This window comes from Pongo abelii, chromosome 6 (genome assembly GCF_028885655.2).
Source record: "Pongo abelii isolate AG06213 chromosome 6, NHGRI_mPonAbe1-v2.0_pri, whole genome shotgun sequence".
In the NCBI taxonomy this organism is placed as follows: Eukaryota; Metazoa; Chordata; class Mammalia; order Primates; family Hominidae; genus Pongo; species Pongo abelii.
In genome coordinates this window covers 102,328,817-102,347,589 of record NC_071991.2, presented here as the reverse complement: position 1 = coordinate 102,347,589, position 18,773 = coordinate 102,328,817, and the positions used below count along the sequence as shown (strand labels likewise).

The 18,773-nt window shown below is 47.8% G+C and overlaps 1 protein-coding gene across 23 annotated transcripts in view; it reads left to right on the top strand.

The window, feature by feature from the left end:
* ATXN7L1 (ataxin 7 like 1) overlaps positions 1 to 18,773 on the top strand; it is a 266,375-nt gene that overhangs the window by 245,503 nt on the left and 2,099 nt on the right. For 6 of the 23 annotated variants that reach the window (XM_063725764.1, XM_063725772.1, XM_063725770.1 and 3 more), the window contains 5 exons: positions 4,315 to 4,507; positions 8,251 to 8,372; positions 10,423 to 10,728; positions 13,696 to 14,653; positions 14,781 to 15,714. In XM_063725764.1, coding sequence (XP_063581834.1) covers positions 4,315 to 4,507; positions 8,251 to 8,372; positions 10,423 to 10,728; positions 13,696 to 14,653; positions 14,781 to 14,939 — 1,738 coding nt within the window. In that variant the 3' untranslated portion in view covers positions 14,940 to 15,714. The other 17 variants (XM_024250039.3, XM_009235911.4, XM_054560610.2 and 14 more) reach the window with 12 other exon arrangements.

The following is an 18,773-nucleotide window of genomic DNA, read 5'->3' as shown; positions in this document are numbered from 1 at the left end:
TATGCCAAATCACATTGTATACCTTAAATATACACAATTTTATTTATGTATTATAAGTGTAAGATGTTATACCTCAGTAAAACCGAAGAAAAATAAAATACCAAAAAATAGGAAGTTCTTTAATAACTTTCTTACATATACTTGTACTACTAACTATTTTCTTCTTGTTTTTGTTTTTCCTATTTTTCATTATGAAATTTTTCCCATGTATAGAAAAGTAGAGAGAATAGTATATTGAACACCTACAGGTCTTGCTTTAACAGTTACTGATTAATATTTTGCAATTATATTTGCTTCATCTACATTTTTTGATGATATGTTTTGATGTAAATTGCAAATACCATGGCATTTCACCTCAAACATCTTCCAAATGCATCTTTTAAAAGTAAAGACAGGCCGGGCACAGTGGCTCACACCTGTAATCCCAACACTTTGGGAGGCCGAGACGGGTGGATCACGATGTCAAGAGTTCAAGACCAGCCTGGCCAAGATGCTGAAACCCCGTCTCTACTAAAAATACAAAAATTAGCCAGGCATGGTGGCACACACCTGTAATCCCAGCTACTCAGGAGGCTGAGGCAGGAGAATCACTTGAACCCGGGCGGCAGACGTTGCAGTGAGCCAAGATTGTGCCACTGCACTCCAGCCTGAGCAACAGAGCAAGACTCCATCTCAAAAAAAAAAAAAAAGGTAAAGACAGGACCAGGTGTGGTGGCTTATGCCTGTAATCCCACCACTTTGGAAGGCGGAGGAGGGCGGATCACCTGAGGTCAGGAGTTCGAGACTATCCTGGCCAAAATGGTGAAACCCCGTCTCTACTTAAAATACAAAAATTAGCTGGGCATGGTGGCGCACACCTGTAGTCCCAGCTACTCGGGATGCTAAGGCAGGAGAATCGCTCAAACCTGGGAGGTGGAGGTTGCAGTGAGCCGAGGTCGCACCACTGCACTCCAGCCCGGGCAACAGAGCAAGACTCTGTCTAAAAAAAAAAAAAAAAAAAAAAAAAAGACAGGCCTAGCACAGTGGCTCACACCTGCAATCCCAACACTTTGGGAGGCCGAGCAAGGAGCATCATTTGAGGCCACAAGTTTGAGACCAGTCTGGGCAACATAAGCAAGACCCTGTCTCTATAAAAAATTTTAAAATTAGCCAGATACTGTGACACGTGCCTATAAGCCCAGCTACTCACAAGGTTGAGGTGGGTGGATCCCCTGAGCCCTGGAGTTTGTGGCTGCAGTGAGCCATGATCATGCCACTGCACTCCAGCCTGGGTGACAGAGCAAGATCCTATCTCTAAAAATTAAAAATAAATACATAAAAAGAAAGGCAATTTTCTATATAACCATGATGCTGTTATCACACTTAATAAAATCCAGCTCCTTTTTAATCTATCTGCTGCAGAATAAGGAGGTCCTATCATGATGGAGACGGCTTCATAGAGAGAGAGCCTGTTAGAAAGTTTGGAAACAAATCTTCATCAATAGAAGATTTGTTAAGTAAATTGTGATATATTCATACTATGGATTACTGGGGAATATTTAAAATGATATAGTTCTATATATGGAAACACGTCCACAACATCACTAGGTTTTTTAAAAAGCATGTCTCAAAATAGTATGTACTACTCACATTTCATGTTCCAGGTGATTGTGTGATCCAGTTCTTGCTTTAAAATGCATTTGCATGTGTGTGCACAGTAACAAAGTCTGGAAGGATGTAAATCAAAATGCTAATAACACTTGATCTTGGGTGGCAGAGTTATGGATACTGTTTTTTTTTTTTATGTTTCAGCCTCATCTAAATTGTTTTATTATTTGGGTCTTCAGCAGTAAGCAGACAATAGTGTTGTTGCTCTTCCTGATACAGAAGAGCAGGTATTGAGGAACGTCTGGGGAAATGCGTTCTTTGGCCTGTAGACACGCAGAATGAATGGCAGCTTTGTTTTTATAGTACAGGAAGGTGATAGTCCATAATAAATTGTCATCCCAACATAATTCTTATGACACTGAAAAACTACATGTGGCCTTGTTTTGTTTTTTTTTTTATAGTAAAATATACATAACACAAAATTTACTATTTTTAAGTGTCTAGTTTAGTGGCATTAAGTACATTCACAATGTTGTGTAGTCATACTGTCATCCATCTCCAGAACTTTCTCATCATCTCAGATGAAGCTGTATATCCACTAAATACCCCCTCCCTATTCCCTCCTCCTTCCAACTCCTGATAACTCTTGTTCTGCTTTTGTCTAGGTATCTCATGTAAGTGGAACCATCCAATATTTGTCCTTCATGTCAGGCTTATTTCATTTAGTGTGATGCTTTCAAGTGTCATTCATATAGTAGCAGAATTTCATTCATTTTTAAGGCTTGCATAATATTCCATTGAATGGATATACCATATTTTATCTTGTCATCTGCTGATGGACAGTTGGGTTGTTTTCACGTTTGTGGTTTTGTTTTTAAGTGACTATACTTTTGGAATCTGTTTTAAGTTCAAGTATTTGAGACCTGAAAAGATTTCAAAGCAACAAAGTATCAGGGTGAAATTAAGAGAAAAGGGAGACAGATCAGCAGTGCTGCTTCATGAGACTTGAAGGAGCAGCTTTCAAAGCAGAAAGCAGAAAAACAATTTTTTTTTCTCCAAAACTTCTTTTTCTCTCTATCTTTGTCACCTCTCCCTGCTCAATCACCTGATGAAAGTGGAGAAGTAGTAAAAGCTAGTAACAGTTAACTGTGACTATTCCTCATCTAACTCTTCTGCTAATGTGGATGTGTTTGATTTTGGTTTTGCCTGGTGTTGTTTTGTTTTTTACTGCCTAGGAAGCAGGTAGTTCTACCTCTTATTGTGACATTGCTTTTTTATAAGCTTAACCATAATTAAGATGACATGTGTTGGGTTGTTTTATACACACATAGAATTCATTCATTCGTTCATTGAAAAAAATATCTCTTTAGCACCTACTATGAGCCAATTATGCCCCACAGTGCGTAAAAGGGCTTGTCAAAAAGTAAATTGAAGCTGGGCATGGTGGCTCACGCCTGTAATCCCAGCACTTTTGGGAGGCTGAGGTGGGCAGATCACCTGAGGTCAGGAATTCAAGACCAGCCTGGCCAACATGGTAAAACCCTGTCTCCACTAAAAATACAAAAATTAGCCAGGCATAGTGGCGTGCACCTGTAATCCCAGCTACTCAGGAGGCTGAGGCAGGAGAATTGCTTCAACCTGGGAGGCGGAGGTTGCAGTGAGCCGAGATCACACCACTGTACTCCAGCCTGGGCGACAGAGTGAGAGTGTTTCGTAAATAAATAAATAAATAAATAAATGTAAATTGAAACACTCATCCTCAGAAAATACAATTAAACTACAACTCAATATTAAGTAACAGGCATGGGTGCCGAGTAAGGTACTAATGAGTGGCCCATCACCAGGACAAAACTTTTTTTCATGCCAGTATAACAGTCTCCTAAAATCATAGCTTTGTATCAAAGAACGTATGCATAGGACTGTATTTCTTCATTACTGATATTTTTGGTGATTGCTCTGATCTTGTTTACCTGGTTGATCTTCCTGTCAGGTTCCACTTTCAAAGGAAAGCAATTGTATGACAAGTACAACTTACTTACCTGCAAATGGGTGAATAGTTGTAACTGAATTCATAGAAGACTGGTGTAGGTTCAGTTCACTTTGTCATGTTCCCATATCTCATGTTCCACTTACACTGTTGGGCTTTCCCATCATTCCTGTCATCTGCCGCAGGGACAGCAAGTGCGGCAGAACCTAACTTGACTGGGTCACTGGAGAGAGCTGGTCACTGCAAACCCTTCAGCCTTGATTGTTTTCCCTTATGCAAAGTCACCACCAACGTGCCCTCCCTGAGGTATTGGCAAGGCTAATCAGGCTGGTTTTTTTTTTTTTTTTTTTTTTTTTTTGAGATGGAGTCTTGCTCTGTCACCCAGGCTGGAGTACAGTGGCGCGATCTCGGCTCACTGCAACCTCCACCTCCCGGGTTCAAGCAATTCCCCTGTCTCAGCCTCCTGAGTAGCTGGGACTACAGGCATGCGCCACCATGCCCAGCTAATTTTTTGTATTTTAGTAGAGACGGGGTTTCACCATGTTGGCCAGGATGGTCTCGATCTCCTGACCTCGTCATCTGCCTGCCTTGGCCTCCCAAAGTGCCAGGATTGCAGGTGTGAGCCACAGAACCTGGCCTTAATCAGGCTGTTTTCTGAGCACCATTAAACCGGGTGGATCTTGTTACCTCAGAAAAGGTTTATTTGGTTTATTTTGTTTGTTCTCCCCTCTTGCCCTCAGACCATCATCTGCAAATAGCATAAGCAGCAGCACATCTTCAAATCATAGCGGCCACACTCCAGAGCCCCCACTCCCACCAGTTGGAGGTGACCTCGCCAGCCGACTGTCCAGTGATGAAGGGGAGATGGACGGAGCCGACGAATCCGAGAAGCTAGACTGTCAGTTCTCCACGCACCACCCCAGACCTCTTGCGGTAGGCCTGCTTCCGTTCCTTGCCATGCGTTCTTTGCCTGTGCTTTGCAGACACTTAGGTGATCATACCAGAGACATGATCCTTCCTAAGGCAAGGCTGCCTGCTCAGTGTTTTACAAAAGGGCTTACTGTGAGTTTGAATGATTGCCTTAGAAATACCCTTGAACATTACAAAAGGAAAGGAATGGGCTCCCAGCTTATTATAATCCCAAGTACTTCCACATACTACTAAAAAGAAACAAGGGGAAAAAATGGATAATCCCGAGTATTTATGGCCCGCCTTGAAGCGAGCATGCTTGAGAAATAGTGTTTCTATAAGTGCACTCAGGAGCTGACCCTCTGGCCTTGTCCATCTAAAAACGGAGCCTCTGATGTCCAGGGTTAGCTCGGTTCACCTACTCTGGAAACTGTCTGTCTTAGCAGCGTGTCAGGGGCCAGCCCTTGTTGGTATTCTCCCCTGTTGGTTCTAAGAGTTACTGTTGTGTGACCATATGGCACCAGAACTGAGCGTGTGTGTGTGTTGAAGGAAAGAGGAAGCATTTCAGGTCACCATGATTGCTGATTAGTAAAAAGGGCACTTTCTTTCCACTTCCTTGAATGAGTGCACACTGAGAGTTCAGAAGGTCATTGAAACTGAGGTGGGAAAGAGGAGGCATCCGCTGGAGGCTTGTTTATTGTTTGCGTACGAGCACTTGAGGAGGGAATGCCTGGTGCTGCCATTGCAGAGCCAAATGCAGGGGCCTAGAACATGGGACCCCATGGTGGTTTACTCTGGTGCCAGCCTGAGTCCTGCAGGATCAGCTCTTTCTCTAGACTGTGTAAGTGAAATCCATCCTGGTCCCGCATCAAGATCGAGTGAATCCCTCTTCCCTCCTATCCATGTCATGAACGAAGGCCAAGTTCACTTCCTTTCCTGGGGATAATGCTTACCTGTGGCTCACCATCAGCCTGAGACTTTGCCTCTTGTTTAGTACAGAAAATAGGGATGATTAAGAATGCCTTTGACTGCCAGAGGTAGAACATTCAACTCATCTGGCACAAGCGCTAAGGTCATTTAATTATCTCACATAGCAGGGCGTGTAGAGGCAGGTGCTTCCAAGCTTGGTTCAGCTTCTCCACGATGTCATGGAGCTGAGGGACAATCTCTGCAATTCCCTCTACTTTTCACGCATGGTCCCGGTACGTCAGCTGCTGCTCCGATATTACATCCTCACCCAGTGGTGTGCTACTCAGGTTGGAAAGGGACAAACAGAAAAGGGGTCTTCTTCTAAGATGTTGCCTTATGTTAGGAAAGAAAATCTTCCTGTGAAAACCCCAGCAGACTTCCCCTTATATCTACCAGAAATGGGTCACATGCCCACCCCTAGATCAATTCGCAGCAGAGAAGGAAGGGGTTGCAGTGAGGCAGGAGGAACCAGCCATGATTCATCCCAAGGTTCTGGGAGGAGACCCGCTTGATTACTGCTCTGTGTCAGATATCAGAATAAAAGTGTGGTTCTGTTAGCAAGGAAAAGACAGAGAGAGGTGGGAGTGGGTGGTAGTTGGTGAGGTTGGCAACCAGTAGGGTCTGCCACGGTGGCCCACGCAGTGAGGATCTACAGCTCTGCTGGAGGCGTAACTTGCCAGCCGGGAACTGGAGCCTCTCGGGGCCTAGCCTCGCATCTGTACGGAATCAGATACACAGGTAGCAAAGACAAAACGGTGCCTCCAGCTCCTAAGTCTGAAAGAAATATGAGGCTCTGCCAGAAGGCCGGACTCTGGAGCACATCAAGACATTTGTCCAGATGACAACCTGCCAGGCTACAGTGGATTCGCTAAACTCGGGATGTGGCGCAGCTGTGTGCCCTTAATGTTTTGCTGATTTAAATGGAAAGGCCACAGATTTGTGTCTTTGCTTTGTCCTTTCTCTCATGGCCAGTTGATACATTAGATCATTGTTTGTAATGAATGCTTGCTCGGGGCATCTTTAGCAATTGGGATGAGGGAAGAAATGATGTCTAGACCTGGAACAGCTCCCACATGCTGCTGGGGACCAGCTTCTATGTCGGAAAATTCCCTTTGTATGTTTTCTTGCTTGGTCAGTAAGCACTTAACATGAAGGTGCAGAAAAGTGTTTTTCATCAGCAGTACCAGATCTGATGGGTGACAAGATTTTAATGCGAAACCCCCCAAAACACCAATAGAAACAGAACAAAGGGAAGGTCTTGCATTTCCTCCTGAGAACTGTTCCAAAGTCTGGTTCCAGGACGGGTTTGTGGAATGAGTGCCAATCCAGCCCTGTGTCTGGGAGAGAGGCCAGGGAGCTGCTGGGAGGCCTGGAGGAAGGGGGAGAGCTGCTTTTGAGTTATAGAGTCATTTGCAGACTTGCCTGAGCCCTAAACCAGCCAAATGTCACCTTCTCTGAGGCTGCTTCTTGCATTTCTGTCTGCTAGCCTGCCGGTTGTCCTAACATCATAATCAAATGTTTATTAAACATCTGAATGCCAATATTTCATCCACATATTTTAAGAGGGATAGTGTGCTTTAAACATTTTGTGGATCCCTGTCTCCCCCATCTATTTGTTAGCCCAAATGCCTACTATCCTCATACTAAGGAGAAGGAAGAGAATGGGCTCCCCTGTCTATACACTGATAGTCGAATCAGGTACGTAGGCATCCTGTATATAACATAAAACAGCCATGTCATGAGTCCAAGGCAAAATGTACTAAAGCAGGCAATGGGTGTGCCATGGGAATTCACAGTGGGAAGATCACTCAGATGAGAGCCACTGGAAATGAGAGTCTTGATAAGGGAACCAGGAGAGAGAGGGGGGAATTGGGATTGACAAAAAGAAGGAAGGAAGGAGACAACAAGGAGAAGGAACAGCAGGAGCAAAAGCTTCAAGGTGGTGCTGTGTCCCAGCACAGCCTACAAAGACTGATTGGAGGCAGAAATGTGGTCGAGACTGGGAAAGGAAGGCATTTAGCCTGGCTGGAAGCAAAGTGGCTGTGTTGACATCAGATAGGAAAGGTGGGACCTGGGACACCAGCACAAGCAGTTTCTATTACTATCATGAGAAGCAGGAAATCACCAAGTTCCTTGAGAAAATGTGGCTGATAATAGGACAAACAGATGGTCCTGAAAAGTCACCCTGGGTGCTGGTTGTTGTTTCTTTTTTTTTTTTTTCTTCGAGACACAGTCTCAGTCTGTCACCCAGGCTGGAGTGCAGTGGCACAGTCTCAGCTCACTGCAACCTCCACCTCCTGGGTTCAAGCAATTCTCCTGCCTCAGCCTCCCTAAGAGCTGGGATCCCAGGCACGTGCCACCATGCCTGGCTAATTTTTGTATTTTTAGTAGAAATGGGGCCTCACCATGTTGGCCAGACTGGTCTCAAACTCCTGACCTCAAGTGATCCGCCCACCTCAGCCTCCCAAAGTGCTGGCATTACAGGCATGAGCCACTGTGCCTGGCATGATTTGTTTCTTAACAAAAAATACTGGCTCAATCCCAGAAGTAGAAAACGTAGCCCCTTCTGTGCCACAGAAAATTGAATGTAGCTATTATTGAGTTGTAATATGAGGTTCTGCAGAAAATCCAGAGCTCAAACTACAGAACTGCAGAAGTATTTTTGGCTTCAGTACGGTTTGCTTCTTTGAGTAAAACTGTGCCCCTGTGTGTTTTTATGCAAATGTTATTTTTCTCTGTATAGTTTATATTAGCTTATTAACCTGTAATCAAAATTAAAATTTTTTTTTTCCTCACAGTTTTGCTCATTTGGGAGTCGCCTCATGGGACGAGGGTACTATGTGTTTGATAGAAGATGGGATCGTTTTCGATTCGCACTAAACTCCATGGTAGAAAAACACCTGAATTCACAGATGTGGAAGTAAGTGAGCAGCTTTTGTGCAATATAAGATCCGAGCTGCCCCACAGTTACCTGAAACCTAACTTTCTAAATAAATGTCAGTGGCTGACTTTTCATAGAACAAAATGATTCTGAAGTCAGGATGCTTGATTAATTCTTAAATACCAGCTCTTCTTAATGGTTTGCCTGAAGGTTTTGAGAAACACGAATGATGTGTTACATGCTTTGTCTTTTTTGGAGACCATTTTTGTGTTGGTAATCTCCTAAATGAGAAGGATGTTAGATAATATATTGTTTGTTTACCTATGTTAAAGGGCCTTTTTATTGCTCCTAGAGAATCTATGGATATTAAAAACATGCTTCTGGCTGAGTGCAGTGATTCACGCCTGTAATCCCAGCGCTTGGGAGGCCGAAGCAGGAGGATTGCTTGAGGCCAGGAGTTCGAGATCATCCTGGGCAACATAGCAAGACCCCCATCTCTACAAAAAATAATTTTTAAAAATTAGCTGGGTGTAGTGACGCACACTTATGATCCTAGCTACTTGAAAGGCCTGGGGTGGGAGGATCGCTTCAGGCCAAGAGTTCAAGGTCACAATGAGCTATGATTGTGCCACTGCACTCAGCCTGGGCAATGGAGCAAGACCCTCTCTCTTAAAAAAAAAAAAAAAAATATATATATATATATATATATATGCTTCTGTTTGTGATGTTAATGCTACAATATCAAAACTAAAGATTTCAGCCAGGCACAGTGGCTCACGCCCGTAATCCTGGCACTTTGGGAGGCTGAGGCGGGCAGATCAACTGAGATCAGGAGTCCAAGACCAGCCTGGCCAACATAGCGAAACCCCCATCTCTATTAAAAATACAAAAATTAGCTGGGTGTGGTGGCGCACACCTGTAATCCCAGCTACTCAGGAGGCTAAGGCAGGAGAATCTCTTGAACCCGGAAGGCAGAGTTTGCAGTGAGCCGAGATCGTACCACTACACTCCACCCTGGGTGACAGAGGGAGATTCTGTCTCAAAAAAAAAAAACTAAAGATTTCATTATGGTTGTGGACCAATTTCTAGTTGTTTGCTGTCCTGTGAAAACATCTGTACACTTGCCAACAGGGCAGATCCTGAGCAAAGCTGTGAAGTTGGTTAAGTTTGTCTTTGGCCCTTCCCACCTCCTTAGGACCCCCCACCCACCTCTACTTGTACTTCTCTACCCTAAACTCCAACTTATGTTCCCTTTCTCTTAAGTTCCTTTACTATCCACTTCCCAGTGTACTTACATTTTAATAGGGGATTCATAAACAGGGAAGAAGCCGTAATCTGGAAGAATGCTATTGGTAAGAAATAATAGGCCACTTGATGATGTAAGACCGGCCCACTGGGTATCCCCATCCCCCACTCCTACAAAGGTGAGCTCTCAAGATATCGTCATCCATTGGAGTCATGGATCACGTAAATCTGGGCCTAGACAGTCCAGGAAGGACAACAGCTGAGGCCCCCCAGCTGCCCACTGAGGTCCAGTAGAGGCAAGGAAGGGATTCCTAAGAAATGGGAGGGAACAGAAGTCAAAATTTGCCCCTCTCCCAGGTTTCCTCCTCTCCCCCAGGCAGCTACGACACCTTAAGCCCCTTTCTGGAAGCCTAAAGAGCTTCCAGACCTGAACTTCTAGGAGAAGTGAGCCCCATTTGTGTCTGAATTGAGCTCTCATGGCAGACTTTGTACTAAATGTTAACATTTACTATAAGGTAGGTAAGGGCCACAAGAGAAGCTTATCATTTCTTCCCATTTAAGTGACTGCCCAGTGTGTGTAAAGGGCACCCTTGATATTTACTTGTGTCCATTCCAAACAGCAACAAATTGGTGCTGCACGTGGGGTGACTGTGCTCTCAGTTACTTGGTGATTGAGCCTCTGCACTTGTTCCCCAAGACAGCAGCCAGCCCTGGTGATCCTCGCAGCTCTTTGCTCCCTGTGTTATGGAAGTGTCAATCCCGGACACGTGGAAGGAATGTGTTGATCTGTATTTCACTCCCTGGTGTCCTGTCAGCTCAAGCTCCATATTCCTTTCCTCCTCAGGCACAGAAACCCGAGCCACAGGGCATCAGGTCCCTCCCCCCTGTTCAGGACTTGCCTAACCAATCTGCTGTCACTGAGCAACATTGGGGCTGCCTGGGTGTCAACTCTGGAGAGCGTAGCACCCCGCTACCCTCTCAACCTCGCTGCCCAAACCCCAGGCCCTGGCGGGCCCGAACCTGGAGGGATGGCAGCCGATGGGGGCGTGGAAGACATTAGGAAGAAAAGGAACGGCCAAGACTCTTTTTTCTTTAACAAGCATTTAACTCTGCATCAGGAGCCGCCAACACAGTATTCTCTTTCAGCCAGGTCAGCATCTGGACCTCCATGCCACCTGGCAGGGGAGGTTGAGCACTGTCAGTAATTTATTCGCATCTGTGGGCTTTAGTGTGGGACTTCCCTGGGCCAGTGTGCAAAGCTTAAACCAGGGCACAGCCCAGCAAAGCTGAAATCCACTGCCATTTGGCACCTAGAAAAACACATAAACTGTTTAGCCTTGGCGGGGAAGGGACTCCTGGGGACAGGGAGCTGCCACATGCCCCTCACCCTGTTTCTGCCTGCCTTACCTCCCCTCCTGCTCCTGCTATCCACTTGTGAGTAGTGAGGCAAGAAAAGGATAGAAAGTGTGCCCAGAAAGAGCACCCATCCCAATCCTGAGTGTCAGCCAGGTAAGATTTAGGACTTCAACTCTGCTAGTCAGCACAAGTTGAAGCGTGAATTTATACTATTTAATTGGAAAATTATAAATTGAGACATTAAAAATGGATCCCATTCAGGCCGGGTGCGGTGGCTCACGCCTGTAATCCCAGCACTTTGGGAGGCCAAGGCAGGCAGATCACGATGTTAGGAGATCAAGACCATCCTGGCTAACACGGTGAAACCCCGTCTCTACTAAAAACAAAAATTTATCCAGGCCTGGTGGCGGGTGCCTGTAGTCCCAGCTACTCAGGAGGCTGAAGCAGCAGAATGGCGTGAACCCGGGAGGTGGAGCTTGGAGTGAGCCGAGATCGCACTGCTGCACTCCAGCCTGGGGAACAGAGCAAGACTCCGTCTAAAAAAAAAAATGGAAAAAATGGATCCCATTCAAAGTCATTGATTGGGATCCTCTCTAAATGAGCCATCTGGTATTTGTAAATAACTTTTTATTACAAGTAACTGCCAAACCTCTGCCCACATGTATTTCTATCTATACTTTAGTGTAAGCAAACTTGAGTCAAGGAAAGATGGAGTGGGTTGCCTATAGTACCACAGCAAGGCAACAAAAGCAGCAGGAAAGTTGGGAGGTTCCTCCCCCTCTAAGAAATGTTCCCTGCCCCTGTTAGGAAGGGGTTGTGCGGGGCCAGACGGTTCTAAGGATGTGTGTAGACATCTCCAGTCTGATCATATGGGAGTCCTTGCCCACCATGCATAGTCCCTGACAATATGGGTATGGTGCTGCTGAGAATCCACCTGCTCACCCATCCACCTACCCATTCATCCATCCATTCATTCACTCATTCATTCATTGCAACAAGTATTTATGGGGCATCTTGCTGAGTGCTGACAGGATCTCTTACCTTCTTTAGGCTTGAGAGAATGTAAATTCTCAGCGCCATCGTGGCCGTTGTGAGTTTGGCAACGTTTTTCTCTTATGTTTGATCCCTTTGGTCTGACATTTTCAAGGACAAGGATTCCTCTGGATTCTACCCTAAAGATGGATGCCACAGGCTCCACCAAAGTGCAGGCCAAAAACAGAATCTTCAGAGAGGAATGCTAGGAGAGACATTTATCTCTCAGCAGTGCCTCTTTCCAGAGTTCCCTGGCACCTGGTCCTGATGCTACAGCTGGGAGAGTGGCCTCCAAAGAAGAGAAGGGACGGTGTGAGGCCCTGTCTTGCATGTGTTCTAGCCCACTGGGGCACAGGCTCTGGGCCTGCTCACCTTCATGTGCTGCTTTCAAAGAAGGAAAGCTAGTTCCTAATCGCTAGTGAGCCCCAGCTACAGTGAAAATGATTTCCCAGGGAAACCGGGAGGGGGAGCAAGGTGAGAAATGGGAAAGGACCAGCTTGAACACATTTACCTGGCTCCCAAGGGCCATGTGCTTTCCTGCAAAATCACGAACAAACGTCCCTGTGGCCGTGTGCCTCCTCCCGGTCCCCAGAGTAGCAGCAGCAGCACCCCAGGCTGTAGGATGGAAGGAGGAGTCACTCCCAGCGCAAATCAAAAGATGGAGTTTGCAGGGAGGCCCCAAGAGTAAGCCACAGCCTAGTGCTGGCCTTGGCTCCAGGGAGTTTGCTCTGAGGTACCCCCCAAGCTCCAAGAAGACCAAAGAAGAAAACAGTGGGTTTCCCCTCCCCTCCTGTCTTTCTCCTCCTGTCCACATCCTACATTTATCTTCAGAACAAACTAGAAATCCCTGATCTCCTTCTCTGGACATATGAGGGTCCCCACACTCACCTTTTCCTAACACGGGACAAGAAGACCTGCTAAAAGTCAGCAGCCACACCCCAGACAGCTCCTCTGAGCAAGAGCTAAGGTAGAGTGGGCTGAATAGGAAAAAACAAAGCTAGTCCTGGGAATGGGCAACTTGCCATCTCACCATTCCCAAACCCCTAACCCTCCACGGCCCAGCCATCAGGAGCCAGCAGCCACGAGTCAATGTGGAAATGGCTCTCTGCGGAGGGAACCAGAGGCTGCAGACAGCAAAGGCGGGAGGATGCTGGCCTTGGAGAGGGCCGTTCCCCAACTGCCTCCAGCCCAGAGCAGGGTGGGGAAAGCCCCGAGAGTCCCTGGGCAGAAGCTGGAGTGGGTGGAGAGGGGAAGCTCCGGCCCCTGTGTCCAGGTAGCAAAGCCCTGTCCTCACATTTCTTACTTGCAACCAGGACCTACATGTGAAATGATCACTTCTCATTAAAAACCACCTTCATCGCTGCCAAAAAAAGACAGTTGGGGGGTGGGGGCGGTGGTTGAGAGAGGAGAATACTGGGGAAATTTCTATTCTAAATAACATTGACCTTTTATTCATGAACCAAAATCAGGCCTTCTCCAGTAGCCAAGCCTGGAGAAAAGGATCTGAAAGACTGAGCGTGATGAAAATTAGGTTGCTGGATGTTGCAATGGGGGGTGCCATAAGGAGGGGCCATGCTTCAGATTCTCCCATCCTTCAAGGCTCCATTCTCCATAGTCTGGTTCTGCCGGGGTGTCCTCTGTAGCCCTGATGCTCAAACGTCATCGAGCCTCCCGAGCAATGCCAACCCGATGTCTCACTGATTCTCTTTCACTCTTCTCTCATGTTTAGGAAGATCCCTCCTGCGGCAGATAGCCCCCTGCCTTCGCCGGCAGCCCACATCACCACCCCCGTTCCAGCATCAGTTTTGCAGCCTTTCAGCAACCCCAGTGCTGTGTATCTTCCTTCAGCTCCCATCAGCTCGAGGCTCACCTCTTCTTACATAATGACATCAGCCATGCTCTCAAACGCAGCTTTCGTGACATCGCCGGACCCGAGCGCCCTCATGTCCCACACCACAGCTTTCCCTCATGTGGCCGCAACCCTCAGCATCATGGACTCAACCTTCAAGGCCCCATCCGCCGTGTCCCCGATACCAGCCGTCATCCCTTCCCCATCCCACAAGCCATCCAAAACCAAAACCAGCAAATCCTCAAAAGTCAAAGACCTGTCCGCCCGTAGCGACGAGTCTCCAAGTAACAAAAAAAGGAAGCCACAGTCTTCGCCTTCCTCCTCCTCCTCCTCCTCCTCCTCCTCTTCCTTGCAGACATCCCTCTCGTCTCCACTGTCAGGGCCTCACAAAAAGAACTGTGTTTTGAATGCCAGTTCTGCTTTGAACTCCTATCAGGCGGCCCCTCCCTATAACAGTCTGTCTGTGCACAGCTCAAACAATGGGGTGAGCCCACTCAGTGCCAAACTGGAGCCCTCAGGACGGACCTCGCTGCCCGGCGGCCCCGCGGACATAGTGAGACAGGTGGGCGCGGTGGGAGGCAGCAGTGACTCCTGTCCCCTCTCTGTGCCCTCCCTTGCGCTCCACGCAGGGGACCTCTCTCTGGCCTCACACAATGCTGTGTCTTCTCTGCCCCTCTCTTTTGACAAATCAGAAGGAAAAAAGCGTAAGAACTCGAGTTCTAGTAGCAAAGCCTGTAAAATCACTAAAATGCCTGGTATGAATAGCGTTCACAAAAAGAACCCGCCCAGCCTTCTCGCACCGGTGCCCGATCCCGTTAACAGCACCTCCTCTCGGCAGGTAAGGGACCTCCTGGCACCGCCTTCACCGGCTCTGGGGGGCAGGGGGAGCTGGGCAGCGCCCCTGCTTAGCCGGGCGGCTCCGACAGGTAACACAAGCTTGATTCCTTTTCTCGTTTTCCCCGAAGGCAGTTTTCACCCTCTGCTTTGAGAGCACTTTACCGAACAAGTACTTGATACCACGCTCACTATGTGCTAGGCACTGTTCTCGGCACTTTACGGTTATTACCTCACTGAGTCCGCGTGACACCCCAGTGCAGTGGGTGCAGTTATCACTTTACAGATGAGTAAACTGAGGCACAGAGAGACTCTGAGTTCCCCACTCCACGTCGGTCAGTTTTATCTTTTGAGGTTCTGAGAACATTGTCATTAAAGAGTTCTGTTGCTAAGAAATTTGATCTGATCTCTTGGAACCCCCTTAGGAAAAGCTTGAGGCCCAGGCAGGTTAAATGCTGACCCGGGGTCCCACCTGGGAGTGGGAGCACCTGTGCCCGGCTCCCAGGTGACTGTCCTTCCCACTTTCCTAGGCTGCCTCGACCCCCACCTCCTCCTAATAGAATTCTTTCCTTCCTGAAGAAAAACTGCAACTGTCACCAGCTGGCAAAGAAGTGTTCAATGCCATGGTGCAGATAGGAGTGTGTATGGTGAGGAAGCTGAGAGAGTGTGGCGCGGTCTGGGAAGGATACATGTTTCTTTCCCTTGAGCTCTGTTCTCATCCCTGAGTCTAGTCCTTCTCCTCCGGCTGGGGGGCTACTTAGGAAAGCCCACCACCACCCCCACCCTGGCCTCTGGGTGCCAGTTGGGCATATAGATGAGGGAGCAGACGTGGGGAAGGGCCTGGCCTCGGATTCTCTGCAGAGCCAGGTCTGACGAGAGGGCTGGCCAACCTGCCCGGGAGGCTAGACCCATCAGGGCAGCATGTCCAGAGACCGTTACACAGAATCAAGGGAACCAAACCCCAAGCCTAGCCCCATCTAGGGTTGAGGACTTTGGAGCAATGGGAGGCAGTTGTTAAAAGATGTTTTAATGTTTTATGTCACCGCTTATGAGACTTGTTATAACCTCATGAAGAGCACAGCCTGAGGGGGATTCACAAATCACAAACACATGAGAAACAGCAAGTTTGGAACCCAAGGGCCAGACAAGCTGCAAACCGAGGCCAAGGTGAGAGGAGGGGGAGACACAGGTCCTCTCGCTCCAGCCGAGGGCACTGTTCTGACTCCCCACGGCCAGGGGTGTGAGGGAGGGGGGCCGGCACCCACAGGGCTCTCCCTGGAGGCTAAACTGCTGGTGGGTGCCACCGGCAGGGCCCAGGATGGAGGGCAGAGCCAAGGCCTCTCAAGCTTGAACATGTACACGAATCCCCTGGGGGGCTTGTGAACATGCAGATTCTCGATCAGCAGGCCTGGGCAGGGGCCTGGGAGTCTGCATTTCTAACAGCCTCCCAGGCCACGCCTTGAACAGCAAGGCCGTGGTATCTCACTCATTTTAGATACAGTCCCAGCAGCTAACACGTAGATGATGGGCTCTGTTCCAAGCACTTCAGGTGTATTAACTCATTTTATAATTACTTGCTGTTACTCCCCTTTTACAGATGGGTGAACCAAGGCACAGGAAGGTTAAGCAAGGCACCCAAAATCACACAGCAAATCAGTAGTTAGGCTAGGATTTAAACCCAGGCATTTTGGCTCTGGAGTCTGGCCTCTTAGCCTCCATGACATTAACAGAGTCCCTCTGTGTTGAGTAGATGTGGCTCTGTTGATACTTTGGTCTGCAGGACTGTAGGAAATGCTTAGTAAATGCTGAGTCAGCCAGAAGCAGTGGTGAAAGGAGCAGCCAAGTGCTCATCAGGAGGGAATTCAAAAAAACTGATGCATTTAACAGCTGCCTTGGATCCGGTCAGCATTGGTTCTCTAACGCAGGTGATACCTCGGTGCTTGTCACCAAGGCATTAAGAAAAGGCTTTATCACTGGTGATTTCCAAGTATTCAGTAAAGGCAAAGGCCCTTGGGATCTGTGTTAATTCTACTAGGAGATCGGGGAGTGGGGGTGGGGGCAACGCATGAGATTGAGAAATCCAAGATAAACCTTTGCTTTGAGAACAATTTGGGGATCCATTTAATTGTATCTGGTTGGTATAAGGCCAGAAGTTGCCACAGGGCTATTAAGCTGAACAAAAATCAAGACTGTGAATGTAGCCAGGTGTGGTGGCTCACACCTGTAATCCCAGCATTTTGGGAGGCCGAGATGGGTGGATTATCTGAGGTCAGGAGTTGGAGACCAGCCTGACCAACATGGCAAAACTCTGTCTCTATTAAAAATACAACAATTAGCCGGGTGGGGTGGCACGTGCCTGTAATCCCAGCTACTTGGGAGGCTGAGGCAGGAGAATCGCTTGAACCCCAGAGGCAGAGGTTGCAGTGAGCCAAGATCGTGGCACTGCACTCCAGCCTGGGTGACAGAGTGAGACTGTGTCTCAAAAATCAATAAATAAAATAATGTAAGGCAAACGTCTTTACATAAAGGTGAGTTAATGGAGAAGAGAAGCGGTTTATAGGATGAAAGTTCAAGCTGCCTTTGCAGACTAGACAGGGACTGGTTACTGCCTGGCATCAGCTTCCCCAAGGACCGGGTCCATTGTGTGAAGGACAGTCCCAGAGGAAGGGGAAGGGCACAGTGGCCACACCCGCATGCACAGCGTTCCTGTCCTCCCTCCACGTGAAGGAGAAGCCCAGCGCCATCGTGCTATTTTCCTAAAGAACAGTCACGTGTGCGTTACATCTCCTAGCCAGGAAAACTGACCCAGCAAAAGATCCAGGTGTTTTATCTGCAGCCAGGCTGAGGGAGTCTGGGCTGGAAACAAGATGGGTTTGGGACGGAGGGTCAGAGGTATATGAGCCGTGTGACCCTTTGGCCACAGGTAGAAAAGCCCAGCCTCTGCTGAGTGAAGCTCCCAGGAGGGGCCAGGCTTCTCCACCAGATGCCTTTGTCCTCATCCTTCCCTGTTCAGTCCCGGCCAGCTAGGGAGCAGTATGAGGAGTCCCCACAATTCCACTTTTCCTCTGGGAAGGAGACGGCATCCCTCAAGGCACCCTCTGCAACATTTTCATTTTCTCTGCCACTTAAGATGGAAACACCAGTTCTGAGCCAATCTGAGGGAATGAAGGACGCATTGTGCAGCCCTTCTTTCCCCTAGAACATGTGGCATTGGCGGGCCCTTCCCAGGCTGGCTCGTGTGTCTGAGTGGGACTTCAATGGTGTCTTTCAGGTTGGGAAAAATAGCCTAGCTTTGTCACAATCCAGTCCTTCAAGTATATCCAGCCCAGGACACAGCCGACAGGTAAGTTACTGGGGGCGGGGGTGGGGCAAAAATTCATATGGTCATCAACAGAGTGGAAAGAGTTTGGACATTGGGGTCAGACCCTGATTCAAACCTCATCTCCAGTTAAGAGCATGGCTACCTGGCTTCCAAACCTAGGCCTTCTAGTTAGCTGTGTGCCCTCGGGCAAGTTACTTAACTTCTCTGTGCTTCCATTTCTTCCGTCTATAAAGTGGGGATCATACTGGCCCCTACCTTCTATGGCTTTTGTGAGGATTAGCCTATTCATGTAAAGCCACTAGAAAATGCCTGGCACACAGTAAACCCACAAGTGTTAGCTATTATTACCAGCTGTATGAGCGTACACACATTACGTCCCTGTTTTTTTCATTCGTTAAAAGGCAAAATTGATGCTTCCCTCCTAAGGCTATTGTGGAAATTAAAGAAGATGATTTGATTAAAGGGACTTGCGGCCGGGCATGGTGGCTCACGCCTGTAATCCCAACACTTTGGGAGGCTGAGGCAGGTAGATCACAAGATCAGGAGTTCGAGACCAGCCTGGCCAATATAGTGAAACACCATCTCCACTAAAAAATACAAAAATTAGCCGGGCGTGGTGGTGGGTGCCTGTAGTCCCAGCTACTCAGGAGGCTGAGGCAGGAGAATTGCTTGAACCAGGGAGGTGGAGGTTGCAGCGAGCTGAGATTGCGCCACTGCACTCCAGCCTGGGTGACAGAGTAAGACTGTGTCTCAAGAAAAAAATTTTTAAAAAGGGACTTGCCAGCCAGGCATGGTGCCTCAC